The sequence below is a fragment of the Ctenopharyngodon idella genome, chromosome 13 (assembly GCF_019924925.1).
Source record: "Ctenopharyngodon idella isolate HZGC_01 chromosome 13, HZGC01, whole genome shotgun sequence".
Classification (NCBI taxonomy): domain Eukaryota; kingdom Metazoa; phylum Chordata; class Actinopteri; order Cypriniformes; family Xenocyprididae; genus Ctenopharyngodon; species Ctenopharyngodon idella.
This window is the reverse complement of record NC_067232.1, coordinates 34,566,179-34,589,606: the sequence shown is the minus strand read 5'-3', so window position 1 is coordinate 34,589,606 and position 23,428 is coordinate 34,566,179. Positions and strand designations below refer to the sequence as shown.

At 35.9% G+C, this 23,428-nt stretch overlaps 1 protein-coding gene and 1 long non-coding RNA gene across 2 annotated transcripts; one reads left to right on the top strand and one right to left on the bottom strand.

The window, feature by feature from the left end:
- Positions 1 to 2,378: 2,378 nt before the first annotated feature.
- On the bottom strand, positions 2,379 to 8,480 carry LOC127524487 (uncharacterized). The gene is made up of 9 exons (XR_007933063.1): positions 8,297 to 8,480; positions 7,788 to 7,855; positions 7,663 to 7,710; positions 7,503 to 7,567; positions 3,971 to 4,008; positions 3,747 to 3,826; positions 3,551 to 3,613; positions 2,869 to 2,919; positions 2,379 to 2,667 (listed from the first exon to the last, which is right to left on the bottom strand). It is a non-coding gene; the product is annotated as an uncharacterized LOC127524487 (long non-coding RNA).
- A 455-nt stretch (positions 8,481 to 8,935) lies between these two features.
- apmap (adipocyte plasma membrane associated protein) lies at positions 8,936 to 22,802 on the top strand. The gene is made up of 9 exons (XM_051915993.1): positions 8,936 to 9,208; positions 9,336 to 9,452; positions 11,388 to 11,503; positions 11,815 to 11,907; positions 16,073 to 16,189; positions 16,369 to 16,543; positions 16,718 to 16,852; positions 20,442 to 20,634; positions 21,677 to 22,802. Exons 1-9 carry the CDS (start codon positions 9,117 to 9,119, stop codon positions 21,884 to 21,886), a joined length of 1,248 nt encoding a protein of 415 aa, XP_051771953.1. The 5' UTR covers positions 8,936 to 9,116; the 3' UTR covers positions 21,887 to 22,802.
- Positions 22,803 to 23,428: the final 626 nt, after the last annotated feature.

The following is a 23,428-nucleotide window of genomic DNA, read 5'->3' as shown; positions in this document are numbered from 1 at the left end:
TGAACAGTTAAACTGAGCTCTGTTCTTCAGAAAAAATCTCCAGGTCCTGCAGATTCTTCAGTTTTCCAGCATTTTTTGCATATTTGAACTCTTTACAGCAGTGACTGAATGATTTTGAGATCCGTCTTTTCACATGGAGGACAATTGAGGGACTCAAACACAACTATTAAAAAAGGTTCAAACATTCACTGATGCTCCAGAAGGAAACATGATGCATTAATAGATGGGGGGTGAAAACTTTTGGAATTTGAAGATCAAGGTAAATTGTATTTAATTTGTCTTCTGGGAAACATGCAAGTATTTTCTGTTGCTTCCCAAGGGCAGTACTAAATGAAAAAAAAAAAAAGATATTCAAGCGAAATAAGAAAAATTTGGACCTCTTCATCCTGTTCAAAAGTTTTCACCCCCCGACTCTTAATGCATCATGTTTCCTTCTGGAGCATCAGTGAATGTTTGAACCTTTTTTAATAGTTGTGTTTGAGTCCCTCAGTTGTCCTCAGTGTGAAAAGACGGATCTCAAAATCATTCAGTCACTGTTGTAAAGGGCTCAAATATGCAAAAGATGGTGGAAAACTGAAGAATTTTTGGGACCTGGAGATTTTTTCTGAAGAAAAGAGCTCAGTTTAACTGCTCAGGACAAACAAGAGACTCATGAACTACCATCACACAACAAAAAAAACAGTCGTAGATCATCCAGGTAACCACACACAGTATTAAGAATCAATGGTTCACAAACTTTTGAACTGGGTCATTTTAATAATCAGCTATTTTTTTTGTCTAATGGATTATATGTAAACATCTTTTATGTAAAATATCTTACTCAGGACAGTATTAAATAAAAAATAACATGCATTTTATATGATCTCTCTTATTTTGTTAAAATTTTGCACATTTTCACAGATTCTGCAAGTGGTTCACATACTTTTTCTTGCAACTGTAAATATGACATTTATTATAATGGGTTCATGTGAAGATTGTTTTAAGTTCACTTAAATTAAAGGTTGTTATTTTTAAAGACTAATAAATGTTGAAACTGATAGCTTTTAGTCATAATGTTGAATGTCTATAATTTAATTTTAATCACAATTAATTACAAAAAAATGTGAGATTAATTAGTTATTTCTTTTAATTGATTGACAGCACTAGAATATATACCATATGCTGATGCACTTTCAAGGAACTTTGTCATGCAATTCTGGATAAACAGAACTGGAATTTTCATTGGGTTTTTCAAAGTTTATGAACTGCTTTATATATTTAAATTGTTCTGTTTGCATATATTATAGTGATGCCAAAATATATCTACAACTTAGGGCATGTTTACACAACAACGATGTAGTTAAAAACGGAAAAGATTTTCCTTGCGTTTTTGAAAAGTTTTGCGTACAGACGATAATGTTGTCAAACATTATCGTCTGTACGCAAAGGTACATCGCAAAGGTACATTGTTGCAGTGGTGTAAAATATTTTAGTAAATGTAATTAGTTACTGTACTTGAGTATCTTATTGGCTACTTTGTAGTTTTATCAAAGTATCAAAGATATTAGCAACTTTTACTCTCTACTTACATTTTTGAACAAGTATATGTACTCTTTACTCCAATACATTTGTGATGAGTAATGCAATTACACATTACATTTTACATGGCACCTAACTTTTTCTGCAGCAGTTTGTTTCTGATATGAAGAAGGGATATCGCCATCTAAGGGCATTGAAGGTACTACATCTTGCGCATTTTGCCTTTACTCCCCCAAACTTGTCAACAAATTTACTTTATGTGAATGTGAGTGCATTAGCAGGCACTTTTTGAAGGATATTGGTTTACTTATGGCCTTTTGTGCACTTGAGCTTAACTGAGACTTGAAAGTTTGCAGACGTTTAAGAGGCTGATGTGTCAACTTTGATTTATTGCAATTTTGAGGTGCTCAGTTTTATTTTGACTTTAGAAAATAAATGTGATTTCTCATCTTACAAATCAACTTTCTTATTTTCATTTGCATGTCTCTTAGGTGTTGAGGACTAGTGCATCTTTGAGCCTACATTCAGTATGAGTAAAATTCTTAAGTACTGTTAAAATCAGATACTTTAAGACTTTTACTCAAGTCGTATTAGAATTGGTGACTTGCAACTTGTAATGGAGTCATTTACACTGTAAGGTATCTGTACTTTTACTCAAGTATGGTTTTCAGGTACTCTTTACACCTCAATCATTGTCATGTAAACATACTCTTAATGTATGAATATGAATGTCATTACATTATACTGTGCGTTAGTAAATGTTAGTGGATCATGGTGATAATTAATGTGATTCACTACACCTGTGGTCACTGATATGACTCCAGTTGGATAAAAGTCATTGCAAAAACAACTCAGAAAGGTATTTTACAAGTCATTTATAAGTCAGATTGTGTTCATGTATTTTTGAGGTCAGTTGATATTGAAAAACAGATCAAATACATGATGAAATACTTATACAACTCCAGAAAGTTCATTCATATTCTCTATAGATTTAATCAAAAACAGAAGAACCAACAGACTGTACTCTAAGATGTTATTGGTCTTGTTAGACAGTGCTTATTATTGAGTTGAGTCAGACTGAACTGTAAGCATCCTTCACCACAGTGGAGCTCTTCTCAGCATCCCCTCCCAGGAATAGGACTCGGCCGTCTAAAAGAAATGAAAGGTGAATAGACATTTTAATCGATCTGAGATTGTCTCGCATTTTAAATAGCAATATTCTGGCACATAATTACATAATTGACACCGATATTAAAGAGATTACATTGTTGATATCAATAAGTGTATAATCTGCAGTAATAATTATTATGACATTTGGATGATGATAACAAATTAGGAATGACATTTTACCTGCATTCGTTTGTGAAGAAATACCAGCTTTTGATTCAGTAACTCAATATCCTGCAATGAAAGGCATGAAATTAAATTGCCAACATGTACTTTTTTAAAAACAAATGTGCTGGCCAAAGGCCCGTCAAAAAGGATAAAGATATAGTTCTCAAAAATCGTTTTAAATATAAAAGTGTAACAGAGTCGACACCACAACAATAATGATAATGACACAGAGAAAAGATATTGTTGGAATCACTTTCAGAATGATTTTTTCCAGCAGATGAGTGATAAAAACATCTGAATCCATCCTGCTTGAAAGAGCTCAAGCATTTAAAGTGACAGACGACAAAACTGCGGTGCGTGCTTTTAATAAACATTATTGTCCGCTGGTGTGGATTTGGTGCGAACAGGGCCTTAAAGTATATATGCATGTATTTAAAATGTACAGTCTCTATCTTCCTGGAAAACAAAAAAATTATATATTGATCATGAGTCATGACTTACAGGCATATATGACTTTTTGTCCAATCAAATTCCTCCCCCTAATACAATATATCTAGTAGGCATAATAGCAAGTGGCAAATCATTCTGTGACAGGCTAAAGCATCTTACACTTACAAATGAGTGAGCAACATCCTGTTTTAATAGGAAATACATCAACACAAGTTGTTAGATATAACATATAAGACCAGAAGTTCACCTTTGTCATCTTTTCATGGTGTTTTAGCTTGATTTGAGGCAACAGCTCTTCTAATCTTTCAATCTGAAATAGCACCAGATGTGTCATAAATATGAGAAATGATCATACTTTGTCACAAAGAAAGTTTTAAACAATGAATTTGTTTTAAAGAAGCAAGTTGAGTATGAGTGACTCATGTCTGAGTCAAACGTCTCACCTGTTTCACAATGCTCTGTAGTCTCGACTTCAAGGTTTTATTAAAAACAGTCATGGGAATACTTCTGGGTCTTGGGTTGACTATATTCATACAGAAAAATAGTGACTTTTTTGGATAATGCAATAAAAATTGTGTGTGTGTGTGTGTGTGTGTGTGTGTGTGTGTGTGTGTGTGTGTTTGGGGGGGGTTTAATCGTTATTAAAAAAGCCCTCAAGTTGTCATACCATGCTGGTAGTTTTTAGCCACTTCAAGGACGTACGGCCTGGGTACAAAGAATATGAACAAATGAACAAATTTAAAAGTAGTCAATCCTGAAAATATAAGGATTAACATAATAAACAGAAGGAAATGACCGTCACCATCAGACATTAACCAGGTCAAAAATGTATGTCAGCCATTTATGTACAATGTATTCTAGCATGTGTTTATTGTGTGATGATATCTTGTGTATTTACAGCTACTTGAATTTGAAGAGTATGATTTGAAAATGTAAAATTTATTTATTATTCAAGAATTCATTTCAATTGATTGATTAAATTCAGGTATTTGACATAATAATATTTTTATTAAAAATATGCCCTCATAAATGTATTTTTAAAAAAAGCCCCTGAAAAATTAATTCTACACTCTAAAAAATGCTGGGTTAACAACCCAAGTTGGGTTGAAAATGGACAAACCCACACAGCAAAATCCCCAGAGTTAAATCAACTCTGCACTGAGTACATATGGTCCTTCTCTAAATAGTGTTAAAGAAACACTACTGAAGCAGAGTTAAAGTTAAAGTTAATGAGATAATTAAGCAATTAATTAAGTGATGATTGAGCATTAGTGATGAACACCTGCTGTTAACAAGCAGAATCACTGAAGAAAAGAGAAACACAAAAACTACAACTGACTTAAACTTTGTTTCAGTGTTACTTTAACACTATTTAGAGAGGGACCATATGTACTCTAAGCAGAGTTGATTTAATTCTGGGGATTTTGCTGTGCAGCGGTTGGGTTAAATGTTTGCCCAACGTGCTGGGCAGTTTTATTTAACCCAACTATTGTTTAAAAATGACTATATGGCTGGATTAAAATGAACCCAAAGTAGGTTGGAAATTAAAAATCAGACACATAATTACTAGAGGCAACAATAATAATTGTTACGTCTTGGACGTTATTATTATTATTTTTTGTGTGTGTGTTTGTACACATTTACTGTGATGTATAGTGTATTGTGTGTGTTGTGCATGGTCTTCTCTCTCTCTCGCTCTCTCTCCCTCTCTCTCTCTCTCCCTCTGGCAGCGCCGCTTGATTGAGACCTGCTGCGGTGAATTAGGTGAAGAGCGGGAACGCTTAAATGCAGGAAATGAGGACGGTGGTGCTGAGTTGTGTTGTGCGCGTCGTGAGGCTCCACGCGTGTTCTGTCCTCTGTCTCCTGACCCAGACAACTTTTAAGAGTGTTATTGTGTGACCGATGCGGTTGTTGTCAGATTGCATAAGAATTGCTTTCTCCTATTCGTGTGACGGAGATCCCTTACCATCCCTTACTTATCTCTCTTTATTTCGTTCTACACATTGTGATTATGAAGTTCCTTTCTTTAATCCATTATTCGTTATTTTTGAAGCTGTAGGTCGGGGGAGCGCCACTTTTAATTTGTGCAATCTTGTTTTCTCCTGTTTGTTTAGTTGGGGAGCTAGGGCAGATTATTGTATTTTATTTGTAATTTTCTTTGTCAGGTAAGTTAGCATTTTCTAAACCCTAAGTTAGTTCCCATTTTGTTTGTTGTTTTGGCCTGAACCCCCTTCCGAAGAAATGCTTTTGTTAATATTTGGTTTACAAAGAAAATAAAGACTTACGATTCAAAAACTTTGTGGTTATTGTGAGCTGGGACAGGAGAGGAGGAATTGTCGATAACTTTAAGTCCCTTATTATTTCAGTTTTATCTTTGTCACTGATCTATCCAACCCCTAGACTGGGACGGATCGTGACATAATCAAAAGGTGAACATTTATTGATAAGCAATTTAATAAATGTTTATTGTTTAATTATTATTCATTAAACTTTTTAATAAATGTTCATTAAACATATAAATAAATGTTAGTTTCCAATATATTTTGGGTTCATTTTAAACAAGCAATACAATAATTTTTAAACAATAGTTGAGTTATAAAACTGCCCAGCATGTTGGGCAAACATTTAACCCAACCGCTGGGTTAAAACAACCCATTTGTCCATTTTCAACCCAACTTAGGTTGTTTTTAACCTAGCATTTTTTAGTGTACGGTCCAAATATTGGCCTGTAATAAAAGAAGTGAATTTCTGACACCGGATATTCCTTTCGTTATTGTTGGCTGAGGCTGACACTCATATGTAAAGAATAATTGACTCCGGTTTGCTGAATTATTAGAAAATAACGCACTCCCGAGGTGGTTATGGGGCCACGACGCAAAGCGTTATGGGTGTGCATTATTTTCTAATAATTCAATGGACCAGAGTGTGGGATTACAAATTTAAGAATCTGTTTAAGATCTGCTGATCCTACATCCTGACATAACCTCACATGAAATATTAAGGTGAAGTATATTGTATTTAACATTTTGAGGTAAAGATAATGACAATTTAAGGAGATCAAGGCAGGCAGCCCAGGTGTCTGTAACATTAACCTTTTGTCTTCATGCACTTCCTAACCATTTGGCTCAAGATACAGCTGTGCCTTTGTCTCTATGATAATGTAAAGGTATGGGCCATACTGTCAGACTGAGTGGATTAGCACCTATGCATTTGAATGACACCGTTATGCTGATTAGATCATGGCTGGGAAATGTAGGGAATGGGCTGATTCCTGCACTGCATTTGCATGCTTTGTTTAGATTGTCTCCACCTCTACTCTATGTATCCCTCCCCCTTGAATGTATATGAACTACCAAGTACACTGCCTTGGTTGGACTTGGATGACTACAGCGACCCACAGCACGTTTCTCAATAAAGAGTAACTTCTGCTTGAAAGATATCCCAACGTCTCCTGGTCTCTGCTTCGACGAGGAAAAAGTTTCCTACAAGAGTCAATTATGAGTATCAGCCTCAGCCAACAATAAGGAAAGGAATATCCAGTGTTTGAAATTATTCCACTTACGGTTAGCACACCTCGAAACATTGTTCAGATGTTTAAGACATTTATCAGGTTTTTGTCCTTAAAACACTCTTGTGTGTAGGACTAATTTCTTACGCATCTCATCCCAAGCCTCCGTTTCTAATTCCAAAACTTCATTTCAGCAAGAACGGCGCAGTTATTACTTTGCTAGTGAGAAATGTCATGTAGCTTTCAAGTTGCTAAACTCTTTTACTGATAAAACCGTTAGAACAGCGCTGACAACAGGCTTCTGTGCGAGTGTTTGTCTGTACTGTATGTGTAAGCGTTTGAGAGGTGGAGAGAGAGCAGGAGAAAGAGAGGATGTGCTTTAAAAACATGGAAATAATTTGTCGTTTTTATCCTATATTTGTTTACTATATTTATTTGCTTGGCCGGTGTCGTTGTGGGTTTTGTTTCTTTTGCGGTTGTAGGCTGTAAGGACCTTTTGAAATAACTGAAATCATTTGGCGAAGTGATATGGACATGTAATGTGGTCAAGACCTGCCTGGAACTACTTCCCTGAAAATAACTGCACACTTCAGAACATTCATCAACCAGTCAGATTCAAGCATTTAGCAGCCCCGTATTATAAATATGAATAGACCTTTGACACTAGGTAAGACTGATTAAAAAGACTTACATTTGCTTGCTGTTTGGCAGCATGCAGCAGTTTATTGGAATTAGAGATCCTCGATTGTTTCGCATCTGAAAATTGATTTCGAAATATTTCTGTTCATATAAATATGGAGCAGATAGTAAAGGTTTCAGTCACAACAGGAAGGCTGCGCATGTCAAAATACCTTAAGTGTTATCTGAGAAGTGTCCAGCCTGAAAGTATGAGCTAGTATCTGTAAGGAGAGAGAACACCAATTTAATATATATACTGAATCTCAATATCTAACCCAAGAACTGGTCAAAAACGCACTTGTCTTATGGTGGTTACTTTGGCCCCACTTGGAATGTGAACCTCCCGAAGGGCCGTGACCCTGTCATCTGCAAAATAACTGGTTATGTCAGCACTCATTTTACATCTTTTCCATTTGCATGTGATTTGCATGTCAGCACAAAATTGTGCAAAAATTATTCAATGCTATATTCAGGTTATAATCAGGTTTTTTTTTTTATCTTTTGTCGTAACCAGTGACTTAACTGTCTTGTACTGTCAGATGCACCTGTTGCTGTCTAAATATTGCAATATATTTTACAACAATGGCCAAAAGTCAAAGTTAATAATTTCAAAGTAATTCAGGATGTATTATAAGACATTTTTTTTCCTATTGTAAAACTAATAAAGATGGCAAAAAGGCAGACAAACGAGGATCTACAGCAAACCTTTTTCACGTTGCCATGGTAACCAGGATGCTACGCAGCTGACCACTGTTTAATTAAATGTAATTTGAAAAGATTATTATTAAAAAATATATATATACCAACCGTTGAGATCAAGCCTCTTGAGGGCAATCCAAATTGTACTACGAATATTTTCAGTGTTAATAATTGCCATTGGAGCACCCGCACACACCTCTCGCGTTAACCAGCAGTGTGAAGGCAGATATAAAAAGTGTAATTTTTCATAATAAAAGTCAAGATTATAGTAAAACAAGTATTAATTTTTAATATCTTACCCATTACTACCACTCATAATGGGAGTCATAGAACAACTAAAATACACTACAGTTCCAAAACAGTACAAACGAACACTACAGAATTAAACAATAGCAAATAACCATATCCTGATGTGTTTATTTATGTATTAATGCGTTATGTTGTTACAAGATTATTTATGCTTTTAAGAAATTTGTTCCAGTGAATTGATATTTAAAGGCTTTGAAGTGTACACGCTCAGCATATTGCCCATAATTTCATAATTGAGTGGTTATAACTGTGCATATAATGGCATGAATGAAACGTTTTATGTATTTATTCTAAATTGCTTGTTAATTAATGGCTAAATTAAACTTACTGTAAGCTATTTCAGTCGTTTTGCTGCCTTTCTAAAAAACGTTTTGAGCAGCTCAAGACTTTTAATTTGAAAAATGTTCCTGGTGTCCCTGGTGTCACTTAAAGTGTTTCATCGTTTCTCCACTCACACGTCGGTGTTGTCGAGAACGCGCGTTGGTCTTGTGCACGTTATGAACTGCGCTTTCTTTGGGATGTTGTAAATAAATTCTTCATTTGTTGTAGTAGCGTTTATTTAGCCTTATGTTTTAGTGAACGCAGCTGTGAAACAGGAAAAAGTCGACACAACAACAAAATGAATGAGCCCGAGGGACTGCGGTTCAGGAGGTTGAACAGACCTCAAATAATTACAGACGAAACCCATGAACCACAGTTCAAAACCACAAGGTAAGACATACCTACCTGCCTTCATTGAAAACATTTATATGCTCTTGATTAAATTTAATTCAATTTAATTATTGTGAAATGTGTCCACTTCAAATAAATGTACCATGTTGTTTTTTGTGCGTTGCAGCACTTACAGTGGGAAGGTGTTTCGTGTGACATTACTCACACTGGTGGCTTTCCTGCTCTTCCCTCTGCTGGTGGTCATTTTCCTGTTCGAGTCTCCCATTCAACCAGAGGCGTTCAGGTGAGCTTTCTACTCTCACGAAGATCTACACCTTAATCATGCACTGGCATGGAAAGGAAAACACAAGTCACACAATATTTCAGATTTTCAGGGTTTCCTCTGGACAGTTCCTGGAAATATGTTTTTATAAAAACAAATGGAAAGTCATACGTTTTCTAGTTACACTTCACTCTAAAAATATGTAATTGGATATAAATCTGTAAATGATTAAATTATTCGTTTTTAGAGTGACCCATGTACAATAGGTTATTACTCATGCAACGGTATGTGTGTGTAATGATGTACAAGTGGTTACAGAGAGGAGTACAGATGGGACATTGTGTCATACAGCATTGCTCAGATGCCATGCCATTGGTCCTACTCAATGTTTATTGCTAAATGCCAGTAAAGTTTATTATAAAATTTCAAAAAGAACGTCCTGCAAAATTCTATTGCCAAGCTGGAAATGTTGCAATCAAAAAGAAGCCCTATTTCAAAAAGTATATTGCTTTTATTGTAAAAACCTACTTTTAGACTTCATATGTTCAGTTTTAATGGTTAAAGGATTTTTAACCCTTATCTTTAATCATCCCAATGTCATTCCAACCCTTTATAAATATTTGCAATATAGCTTCTAGTTTCCATATAAATAAAGTGGATGGTGATTTATACTGCCAAGTTCCAAAAAGGGGGAAAAATACTTATAAGTAGTCCATGTGACTTGTGTACTATATTTAAAGTGTTCCCCTATATATATATATATATATATATATATATATATATATATATATATATATATATATATATATATATATTATACACACACACACATTATATTGCCAAAAGTTTTGGGACGCCTGCCTTTACATGTACAAGAACTTTATGACATCCCATAATCTGTAGGGTTTAATATGGAGTTGACCCACCCTTTGCAGCTATAACAGCCTCAACTCTTCTGAGAAGGCTTTCCGCAAGGTTTAGGAGTGTGTTTATGGGAATGTTTGACCATTCTTCTAGAAGCGCATTTGTGAGGTCAGGCACTGATGTTGGCGAGAAGGCCTGGCTCACAGTCTCCGCTCTAATTCATCCCAAAGGTGTTCTATCGGGTTGAGGTCAGGACTCTGTGCAGACCAGTCAAGTTCCTCCACACCAAACTCGCTCATCCATGTCTTTATGGACCTTGCTTTGTGCACTGGTGCGCAGTCATGTTGGAACAGGAAGGGGCCATCCCCAAACTGCTATCAGCAGATATTAAATCAACACCTGACTGACCCTGTCAGGAAGCTTAAACTGGGCCATGGTTGGATCTTCCAGCATCAATGATCCAAAGCACATCTCAAAATAAATAACAGAATAGTTCACTAACCACAGAATGAAGGTTTTGCCGTTGACATAACAGTCCCCTGACCCAAACCCCATAATACACCTGTGGGATGAGCTGAAGAAAAGAGTCCACAAGCATTGACATCTGAATCTGAAGGATCTGTAGAGCTTCTGTATGGAGGAATATCTCCGATGTCTTGCCATATGTTCATCAACCTTATTACGCACTATAGGAGAAGATCCTGAGCTGGGAAAAAAAAGTTGTTTTATGAGATCTATTTGACTTTAATTAAAGGTTAGATTATTGTGGATATTTTGAATGAAAGACTACGAGGAGAAATGGCAAAATAACGGTTGTTCCTCACACAAGGCTTTCGTATGACTTCAGAAGACTTGGAATATCATGCATAATATTCCAATATAAATATTCATCTTAGCCAAGTCCCACAGTGCTTTCTCAATTCTCTTTTAGTTCTGACAATAGTTAATAATTGATGCCTCTGCAGTTGATATGTAGGGCATTTCAGCTCATCCAGCGTTCTCACAAAAGAATGGCTTCTTCTCAGTGTTTCTGAACATGAAACTTAACTAAAGCTCTTCTTTGTTTTGTCCCCTCTTGTGTTTAATAATTAGTCTCAATGAACCGCCTCTTATGACTGGCTGTTACGAGCCCAACTTAAAACTCAGACAGGCAGAGCGACTGTTCGAGGACCAGCTCATCGGCCCAGAATCCCTTGCGAATATTGGAGGTCGGTATTTGCAAAGCAATGCAATCAAAGCTTGAACTTTCACCCAGTTTGTCGCAGCTGTTTGGCAGTGTGCGCGCTGAGGGATAGACCGGTTGTACTGGCCAAAATAGATAAAAGTTGATATGACTTGGAGTGTGTTATTGTATTTTTGAATTGCATGCTTGCACACTCTGACAATATATAAGGAAGTATGAAGATCTTAAAATGTAAATTAATATAAATAGATCTTAATATTGATCTTAAGTCAATATTTAAAAATAATTTGCTTTAGTGACAGCATGTAATGTCTCTGAATCATTCTTGTTTTGTAGATGTTTTGTACACTGGGACGGCTGATGGAAAGATAGTCAAAATCGAGGGAAGGAACATTCATGTATTAGCAACACTTGGCAAGCCACCATGTGGTAAGAAAACCAAAAATACTGGACTGTTTCATCAAACACTGCGTAATGTGGTATTTCAACATAAGTGACCTTGCCGTTTGAAATGCTCGGGTTTATGGGTTTGTTGCACAAGGCATGAATCTTTGTACGTTTTTCACTAGGGTTGTCCTCGCCCAGAGATTTTTCTGGTCGACTAGTAGTCATTCATTTTAAGCATAAGTTGACTAATTGCACGTTTATTAATAAACCATATAAATCATAATAAAGAGCCTTTAATGCCTACATTGCCTAATCAGCACTCAAGCGCACACATAAAGCTTGCCACAGCACAACGGCAGAAGTAATGATTATGAATGCGTCGGGGAAAAACAGCAAGGAGATTGCTGTAACATTGTAATGATTAATTGATAAACTAGTGTTTTCTGTATTTTCGGCTGCAGAGATGAAGTTGACGATGCTGAATCGTCATCTCCGCAATCGTGGACGCGCCCATATGCACATTTCATACGGATTACATAACCTGAGAATATTTGTTTTCCATTTTAATTGGTTCATTTAGAAGTAGACATTCTGCTTTCTATAGATATATTTTCATGTCTGTGAGGCAAGTGTACATGGAGTTTCAGCTTTCTTTTTTTGGTGCGCTCAAGTTCACAGAGAGAGACGGCAGAAATCGCACCCTGTTTGCTTTCATTATTTTACAAAAGTACAACGTTTTGTTGTTGTGAGTGCACACAAATAAAAGTAGACTCTTTTCAGATTCAAAAGATGTATTGCTCTTATCTATATGACCAAAAATTACGGAGTATTTTAAGTGCAAGTGATCGCACCGGTGCCTCCGTGTTAGCTGTCATTCAGTAAGCGTGCTACTATTCAGCTTTTAGACTTCGCACAAACACTTGAATTATCAATGTTGAATAGAATATTTGATGAATAGAAAGTTCAAAAGAACAGCATTTATCTGAAATAGAAAGCTTTTGTCACTACTGTTCAAAAGTTTGAGGTCAGTAAGAGTTTTTTTTTTTTTTTTTTAAAGAAATTAAAGAAGTTAATACTTTTATTCAGCAAGGATGCATTAAATAGATCAAAAGTGACAGCATAGACATTTATAATGTTGCAAAAGCTTTATTTTTCAAATAAATGCTGTTCTTTTGAACTTTTCATCAAATAATCCTGAAAAAAAGAGATTTACACAACTATTTTCAACATTGATAATAATAATTTATAGTTTTTATAGTTTCTTATAATAATAATAATAATAATAAATATTTCACAATATTACTGTTTTGCTGTATTTTGGATCAAATAAATGCAGCCTTGGTGAGCAGAAGAGACTTCATTTAAAAACATAAAAAATATCTTACCGTTCAAAAACACAGTAGTGCACATTTCATATGATAAGCCATATTTGAGTTCGTTTTACTGTATTTACCACTTAGACCAGCTGTTAATGATCTGCTGTTAACAAACTGTGTCACTTCGCCACGTCCTGTGGAGCTTTTTTCTTTCTTGGGACTAATAAAATTTTGGTTGACTAAGCCTCTTCTCGTTGACTAACGGTTAGTCGACTATAAGGAGGCAGCCCTAGTTTTCAGTAACTTTTAGGAAACCATAACAAAGAGAATTTTTTTTTTAGTTATTACTTTGTTGTCATAAGCAGTAGACAGGGATCAACGTTTGATTTATATGTATATAGGTTGAAATTACAGTTGCTTTTGTTGGGCTGCCCCCAATATTCAACTAAACATTAGTGTATGAGAAGAGACTTAGTTGACCAAATTTTAATTATTCAGTTAGTTGCAGAAAAACAAAACAAGACAGACAGATTATTAACACGGCTGGTCCATGTGGTAATTATGTCAGCCAAACATTCACCTATAGACCTCAGACATGGCTTATCATTTGAAACATTTAAGTAGTAGCCTAACGTAGCTACTTTACATGGCCATGAGGGATAGACATACATCTCTTCAGTGGGTTGTACTGTTATTTCATGTGTTTTTGGATTGTTCTCCTGATGAAACAAAATATAATGCAAAATATATTTCAGAGAAATTTCAGCAGACAAAAAACTCCAGACAAAATGAGCTGTGGAAAATTATAAGTGATCTAGGATGCTAGGAGCTGAGATGACATTGAAAAGGTCTATATTAAACATCTTTTTCCTAATTATGCCTACACTGCATAATCTTTTGTCATAAATAATATCATTAGGTAAAGGTTAATATATAGATTAGTTAGTTATTATTTTATGCTAAATTATTGGTTATTTATTGGTAAATTAACCAAAGAATGAATCGTCTATTCAGAAAATAAACATAACAATAAACGTCATTTTCAGCCCTACACTACGCGATTTTGGTATCATTGTAATGATAAAAGTTAAGTCATTACCTGGAGCGGCAAAAGTACGTTTAACCAAAAAAGAAAAAGAAAAAAAAAAACGCTTAAGTTATACATGATTCGAACTCATCCATCAAAATACAATAAACACAACGTTGGCACATCCTATCGCCATCACAATTAACGAACGGATCTTGATATTCAAGTAAGCTTTTCTGTAGCCTGATGTTTCATGATGCCAGTGAATGTGCCCATGTTATCTTGTGCCTCACGCTCACGCACTGCTAGCCTCATCTGTGCAAACAAAGAAATGACCTAAATAAATAAGCCCTCCATTGAGCTGAGTTATTACAGTTTTTTTTTTTTTTATTCACGCTGGTAATTTCATTACATTTTTCAATGTTAGTACAAAACACAAATTATCCTTTTCACTTCACATATGTGTTTCATCTACCTTTCACTCACAGTAACTGCCTTTCATAATGCTTACTATCAAACTTTTCATTTGCGTATTTTCACGTTCAGTTTAATTCATTTGTCTATCGTTTAGTCCAACTGATTTGAATGGTTAATTATACTAATCAGTACATCTATAGATTTCTATATAGATTCTATAGAACTGGTTTTAGATAAGCAAATATATAAAAAAAAAATCTTGTTACAGTAGAGAGTGAGTCTGTGAAGACAGGAAATCATCAGTGTAACCATTAGATCAATCAGAGGCATCAGAAGAAGGGAGACAGATCAGATAGGCTAACAGATGCATCAAAATACAGGCCTTTTACATTACAGAACACCATGTGATACTATCAACAGAGGCCTTACCCTGGTAAAGACTGCCAAAGTACTTACACTTCATCTAAAAAGGTCAACTAGAGTATAGATTGTGGTACAGTGGAAACTGTTGACAGCACAAAAACTCATGGCCATGTCATATCTTTATCACACCTTTTGATAACACACATGGTAGATGCTATTACAAACATTATACATTTTATGTAATTTATGTGAGTAATGTAAATGTATTTTCTAATATGGCAAAATCTTGCATTCTTAATCTTGCATTGTTTGCTATTGAATTAACTGATCGTTCGAAGTACTAAAGATATAAGATCATACAGTTGTGTTTTGGTGATTAAACCAAATGTTCTGATTATATGTCAATAATCTTGAATTTTAAAACAATGACTATGTGGAAAGAAATATATAGCTGTAATGGCTCCTAATGAAAGCATGTTATGTATGTTATGAGTGTGACTAACTCAGCTCAATAAAGGGGCTTATTTATTTAGGTCATATGTTTGTTCACTGAAATACTGAGTGATGAATTATGTATTACGTCGCACAATATTTTGTATTTACGTTGCACAAGTATTTTGTCTACAATGTATTTGGATGAAATATGTTGTCAACTAATGGCTTAAATGAGTGACTACTTGTCGACTAGAAAAATCTTTAGTCAGGGGCAGCCCTACTGGTACATTACATTAATGCATGTAAAGCGGACATGCATTAATGTAATGTAACATTTAAGCCCTACATAGACAAGATCCTTAGTGTGTTTTATTACAGTAGAAGAGGGCATTTTATACAGTAGATGCACTCCTTCCTTTTGCCTGGCTGTGTTGTAAACTGCTGACAGTGTGGAAACAAACATAAAATGTGCAAAGAATTTTAATTGACTAGCTCAAGCATTTTGTTCCATCAAACACATCAAGTTATTTAATAACTATAGAGCTATATAACAATTATGTTAACGATATAATTGAGATGATTCCAGTATCAAACACTATTATCATTAGTGTTGAATATCCAGTCTTTTTTTTTTTTCCCTGATTCAAAGGCTCTCCTGAGTATGAACACACTTGTGGACGTCCTCTGGGAATCCGTGTGGGACCCAACGGCACCTTGTTTGTAACCGATGCCTATTTGGGACTGTTTGAGGTCAATCCTGTCACAGGTAAGGAAATAAAGTCAGTACTCATTTAAAGGGATAGTTCATGGAAGCATGAAAATTCTGTCATTATTCACTCAACCGCATGTTGTTCCAAACCTGTATACAGTTATTACTTTAGTTCATAGTGGCCATGTATTTCAAGCTCCAAAAAGAACAATGCACTGTCTTGTTTTGTCTTTTAGGTGAGGTAAAATCTCTGGTGAGCACAGGGAAGATGATCGGTGGTCGACGTCTGGGCTTCGTGAATGATCTGGATGTAACTCAGGATGGGAAAAAGGTGTACTTCACTGACTCCAGCAGCAGGTGGCAGCGCAGAGACTTCATGCACCTGATCATGGAAGCCACAGCAGATGGACGGTAACTGGGACATGAAAAATTCAGTGGCACATCTGATTTTCAGTGCATTTCATAGGTTTTCGCACTTTACAGTTTTTAATTGGTTGGAATATTGCACATAGTGTCTGAATCACTGATTGTTTTCATAGGGAATGATGTTTTAGTAGAGTGACTGATGTTAATTTGGTTTTCCAGTGTGCTTGAATACGATATAGAGAGCAAGGAAGTTACCGTGATGATGGAGAACCTGAGGTTTCCTAATGGCATCCAGCTCTTTCCTGATGAGGAGTCTGTTCTGGTGGCTGAAACCACAATGGCAAGAATAAGGAGGTGATACTTACCGTACTGTTTACGTTCAGTTACTTTGGTCGTTGATTGTTAATGAACTTCTATATTGTTTCATTATTTATTTATTTTTTTAATGATTCTAATCAAAACCTGGGATGTTATTATACTAGAACAAGAGCTATGTTCATTCTGTTTTTACTGTTTTTATAGTATATACTGCACATTACAATTCAAAAGTTTGGGGTCATAAAGATTTTTTAAAAAAGAAATGGATACTTTTATTCAGCAAGGATGCATTAATTAGATTTTTTATTTTTTTTTATTTATTTTTTTTAGTGTCAGTAAAATTTTAAAATATTACAAAAGATTGCCATTTCAAATAAATGCTGTTCTTTTGAACTTTCTATTTATCAAGAATTCTGAAAATAATAATACAAAAATATTAAGCAGCACAACTGTTTTCAACTATGATAATGAATGAGATGTTTTAATGATTTCTGAAGGATCATGTGACACTGAAGACTGGTGTAATGATGCTGAATATTCAGCTTTGATCACAGGAATAAATTATATAGAAAACATTTTATATATGTTTATAAAAAAAAACAGTTCTTTTAAATTGTAATAATTAGGGCTATCAAAATTAATGTGTTAATGCATGCGATTATTTTTTTCAGTTTAACGCGTAAAAAATATTTAACGCAATTAACGAAGCAGGCAGCATCCGTTTTTTCCTGGCATCTTGGCTAGCATTAGATTATATGATCACGCTATCATTCATTCAAGTGCCTTTAAACCATTCAAGCACGATAAGATGCAAAAAAAAAAAGACAGCTTCAAACAGTGTGCCGGCCACATTGTGTTCTCTTTTGCGCTTGAACAGACAAAAACACGAAAGTATACCAAAATCACAGTCTTAAATAAAGTTAAATAAAGTCTTAAATGACCGTAAAGAGTTGTGAGGACATCAGATGTGTCAGATCCGCGTCATGTGCGTCAGATCTTAAAGTGACAGCAGCCTAATAAACCTGCTGCTGTGATTTCTGTCATTAACGTTAATCACAAGACAAAGAGAAAATCACTCACTGCTCTTGACTGAATAACTTTTGTAGCTTTAATAAGGATTAATCTATATTTAATTTATAATTTATGCAGTGAAGTGTTTAACTTTATTCAATTTCTGTATATTTCTTACCTGTTAGAATAAATATTTAAAATATACTCTCTTTATGTTTTTGTTCTACATTAATTTGGAGATTAAATGGGAAATTATTACAATATAAAAGTATATTAAAATTTTTTAACGTTAGGTACAATTCATCGTGATTAATTATAGAAAAATGTACCATTAATTAGTAATTTTTTTTTAATTGATTGACAGCACTAGTAATATTTCACATTACTGTTTTTACTGTATTTTTGATCAAAGAAATGCAGCCTAAAAGACTTCTTTCAAAAACATTTTAAAAAAATATTACCGAACCCTAAATTTGAGCGATAGTGTATTTCCATTCCTCATGGAAAGTTCCACATCTTTGACTTAAGAGATGCTCATGTTTGCTTTTGAATACAAATCCAACTAATAATTAGCTGTTCTGTGCTTCACTTTTCCATCTATACAGTATCTCACAGAAGTGAGTACACCCCTCACATTTTTGTAAATATTTTATTATATCTTTTCATGTGACAACACTGAAGAAATGACACTTTGCTACAATGTAAAGTAGTGAGTGTACAGATTGTATAACAGTGTAAATTTGCTGTCCCCTCAAAATAACTCAGCACACAGCCATTAATGTCTAAACTGCTGGCCACAAAAGTGAGTACACCCCTAAGTGAAAATGTCCAAATTGGGCCCAGAGTGTCAATATTTTGTGTGGCCACCTTTATTTTCCAGCACTGCCTTAACCCTCTTGGGCATGGAGTTCACCAGAGCTTCACAGGTTGCCACTGGAGTCCTCTTCCACTCCTCCATGGCGACATCACGGAGCTGGTGGATGTTAGAGACCTTGCGCTCCTCCACCTTCCATTTGAGGATGCCCCACAGATGCTCAATAGGGTTTAGGTACACTCAGCTTCTTTAGCAAGGCAGTGGTCGTCTTGGAGGTGTGTTTGAGGTCGTTATCATGTTGGAATACTGCACTGCGGCCCAGTCTCCGAAGGGAGGGGATCATGCTATGTTGGCATTCATGGTTCCCTCAATGAACTGTAGCACCCCAGTGCCGGCAGCACTCATGCAGCCCCAGACCATGACACTCCCACCACCATGCTTGACTGTAGGCAAGTCACACTTGTCTTTGTACTCCTCACCTGGTTGCTGCCATACATGCTTGACACCATCTAAACCAAATAAGTTTATCTTGGTCTCATCAGACCACAGGACATGGTTCCAGTTATCCATGTCCTTAGTCTGCTTGTCTCCAGCAAACTGTTTGCAGGGCTTTCTTGTGCATCATCTTTAGAAGAGACTTCCGTCTGGGACGACAGCCATGCAGACCAATTTGATGCAGTGTGCGGCGTATGGTCTGAGCACTGACAGGCTGACCCCCCACCCCTTCAACCTCTGCGGCAATGCTGGCAGCACTCATACGTCTATTTCTCAAACACAACCTCTGGATATGACACTGAGCATGTGCACTCAACTTCTTTGGTCGACCATGGCGAGGCCTGTTCTGAGTGGAACCTGTCCTGTTAAACCGCTGTATGGTCTTGGCCACCGTGCTGCAGCTCAGTTTCAGGGTCTCGGCAATCTTCTTATAGCCTACGTTCTTTGCCATGAGGTGCCATGTTGAACTTCCAGTGACCAGTATGAGAGAGTGAGAGCGATAACACCAAATTTAACACACCTGCTCCCCATTCACACCTGAGACCTTGTAACACTAATGAGTCACATGACACCGGGGAGAGAAAATGTCTAATTGGGCCCAATTTGGACATTTTCACTTAGGGGTGTACTCACTTTTGTGGCCAGCGGTTTAGACATTAATGGCTGTGTGTTGAGTTATTTAAACTCTAATTGTCCAGTGTAATTTTAAACATGTTCCTACCTTTTGGGCTGATTCATTATTAGGTAAGCTAGAACACATCAGTCCTCCCTGTCACTTCTTTATCGCCTCTCACAGCTGAATTCTTGAATTACGTAGTCCTCATTCACTGCTACAGGCACAGGCCGTTCTCCTTACCTGCATAAATGATGAGTGCATGCAGTTGCCAAGGCAACAGGCTCCATCATTAAGCTTCCTGTGTGGAGAGATGCATAGTATGTTTCCTCTTACTAAAGCTAGTGTGGTCTCAGTGCTGCAAAAGGTTTAATATTAATGTACTTTAACCCTATGGTGATCTGAGATGGCCTGGTTAAATCAGTAGAAACAGTACTGGGTAAATTACTCACAGATTAACTGAGGTTACGTTCATTAAAAATAAGACATTAAAATATGTTGCCGAAAGATTTTGCATTTTTGGTTTAGTGTATTACCATGAATGGTTAAATTGTTAAATTCCTAACAATACCAATGTCATTAGTTTCAAAATGGCCAAACATCATCTGACTTGTCGGTTTAGCTGATGTATCAGTCTGTCAGTGCTCATGTTCAGTTCTGCGTTTTGAATGTTTACTTTGTTCTCTTCACAGAGTTCACGTGTCTGGTCTCAATAAAGGAGGAATGGATACCTTTATAGATAACCTCCCAGGATTCCCTGACAACATTCGACGCAGTTCTTCAGGTGGATACTGGGTGGCCATGTCTGTTGTGCGACCCAACCCTGGCTTCTCCATGCTGGACTTCCTGTCTCAAAAACCCTGGATAAAGAAGCTCATATTTAAGGTAAGCTGCCATTTAATAAATTAAATAAAAACTTTACTAAATTTTTTTTTTATTAAAAAAAAAAAAAAAAAAAAAAAATAGTATTTAAAAAAAGAAATGTTTTTTTTTTTTTTTTAATGATTTTTTGTTTATTTATTATTACTAATTATTAATTGATTTTATTATAATAAATGTCTATGGCTGCATGATTAATCGTATTTTAATCATGGTAACGATTTCTGCTTCTCTCGATTTAATTAAAAATAATCCCGATATTTGCCACACTGATTATTTGTCCGGAAAACATTTTTTTTATTTAGATATTTCCATTATCTTGCTTTGGTAACGAGCCTCCACTATCTTTCCTGCTTGGGGTCGCCAGATGTCAAGATGTCAAGTGTATTACCATGTATTGAAACCAGAATTGTTAAATTCCTAACAATTCCAATGTCGATAGTAATAAATCCTCCAAACAGGGCTTTTCTCTTAAAAGGATAAGTTTTCTGTGCAGAACATTTTTCTTTTTACTTAATCTTCTCAATCTGGTAATCATGCACATGTTCTCTCCAGGCTGTAAAAGAGTGCTGATGATCCGACAAACATATATGTTAAAGTTTAGCGATGTCCATTGTGAAATTCTGCTCGAATGAAAATGTCGTACAGCCAGTCTGTGTTCCTTCATGAGGCCGAGTGTGCGACTTGCTGCTACTAAATCTGCGAGTGAACCTTTTTTTGATGCATGACTCATGATCAATTCATCATCAATTTTTGACCATATTGTTTGCGAACATGTTTGGTTGAATAAATGCGGTCCGTGCAATCTCTGTGCTACAATACAAAGTAAAAATGTAACAATTTGGGATTATTGGATTTAATATTATTATATTCATGTTTTAGCTTTTGAGAGAAGCTTCTTAAAGTTTTACCAGTTTTCATAATATGTTGTCTGGTTAACTATAATAGCTGATTTTGATTGTAGTTTTTGTAAATGTGGTTTTACACATTCCTACTCAATATACATTTCTGAAATGGATCTGCTTTTCCATGTTTTGTGTGTTTTCAGCTCTTCAGTCAAGAAACTCTATTGAAGTTTGTGCCACGCTACAGCCTGGTGGTAGAGCTGCAGGACGGCGGGACATGCGTGCGTAGCTTCCACGACCCACACGGCATGGTGACGGCCTACATCAGCGAGGCACACGAGTACAACGGCTACCTGTACCTGGGCTCTTTCCGCTCCCCTTATCTGTGCAAGCTGGATCTGAGCAAAGTGTGAAGCATGCAGAAGAACACGTCATGATCCTAACAGATGCTCGGCTTGAGTCATTTCACCATGGCTTCCAAACAAGCAGATTCCGAAGCAATTAACGTTGGCAGTGCATCAACAAGAACACTTATCAAATTCTTCCATATTACAGTCAACAAATGAACAAACACAGCCCCTTCATTCGATACCCCTTCTCTTTATTTAGGTCTGACAGATGCCTGTTTTTGTTCCATTAACCGGTGTGGGTGACTTTCTTTTTTTAGAGATGTGGGGTGCATAAGCTCTCTGGCAGCCTGTTTTTTTTTTTTTTTTTTTTTTTTTTTTTAAATCAGAAGATGTGCCATTACTATTTTTATTTTTTTCTCCCTTGTGACAGAAATTATGCCATTTCTGTACTTGTTTTATTTGCACCGACCGCCGTCTGGTCCTTAAAATAGAGCTGTCAACTGTTTTGATTTGTATCACAGCGCCTTTAAGAAAGACTAAAACTCCTGTGGGTGGCAGCGTAAGGATGTTGTTTGGGGGAAGTGAAACGGTATTTTCATTTCATTATATAATGAATCTCCTGCAACATTCAGCTATAATTATTTCTGGTTTTAAGAATGTTCAAATGTGTGAATGTTTTGGTTAATTTTTAATCAAGGGATTGAAGGTATAAATTCCTCATTTCATCGTTATTTGTATATGTTGTTGAAATGAGAGCTGTGTCACTCTTGGCTGATAAATGCTGCTGGCTTTATAATATTTAGAACACCTTTACACAAGTATCTGTGTTTTTCGCTCATACTTTATATGATGTCTATAATAATTATCAGCAATAATGTCATATAACAGTGGCTCTCAACTGGTGGGTTACGGCTCATTTGATAGGACAGTGGTGAAAAAAAACAATGCTAAATGGAAATAATAAATTAAATGAATCATACAGGTGCTGGTCATATAATTAGAATATCATCAAAAAGTTGATTTATTTCACTAATTCCATTCAAAAAGTGAAACTTGTATATTATATTCATTCATTACACACAGACTAATATATTTCAAATGTTTATTTCTTTTAATTTTGATGATTATAACTGACAACTAAGGAAAATCCCAAATTCAGTATCTCAGAAAATTAGAATATTGTGAAAAGGTTCAATATTGAAGACACCTGGTGCCACACTCTAATCAGCTAATTAACTCAAAACACCTGCAAAGGCCTTTAAATGGTCTCTCAGTCTAGTTCTGTAGGCTACACAATCATGGGGAAGACTGCTGACTTGACAGTTGTCCAAGAGACGACCATTGACACCTTGCACAAGGAGGGCAAGACACAGAAGGTCATTGCAAAAGAGGCTGGCTGTTCACAGAGCTCTGTCCAAGCACATTAATAGAGAGGCGAAGGGAAGGAAAAGATGTGGTAGAAAAAAAGTGTACAAGCAATAGGGATAACCGCACCCTGGAGAGGATTGTGAAACAAAACCCATTCAAAAATGTGGGGGAGATTCACAAAGAGTGGACTGCAGCTGGAGTCAGTGCTTCAAGAACCACTACGCACAGACGTATGCA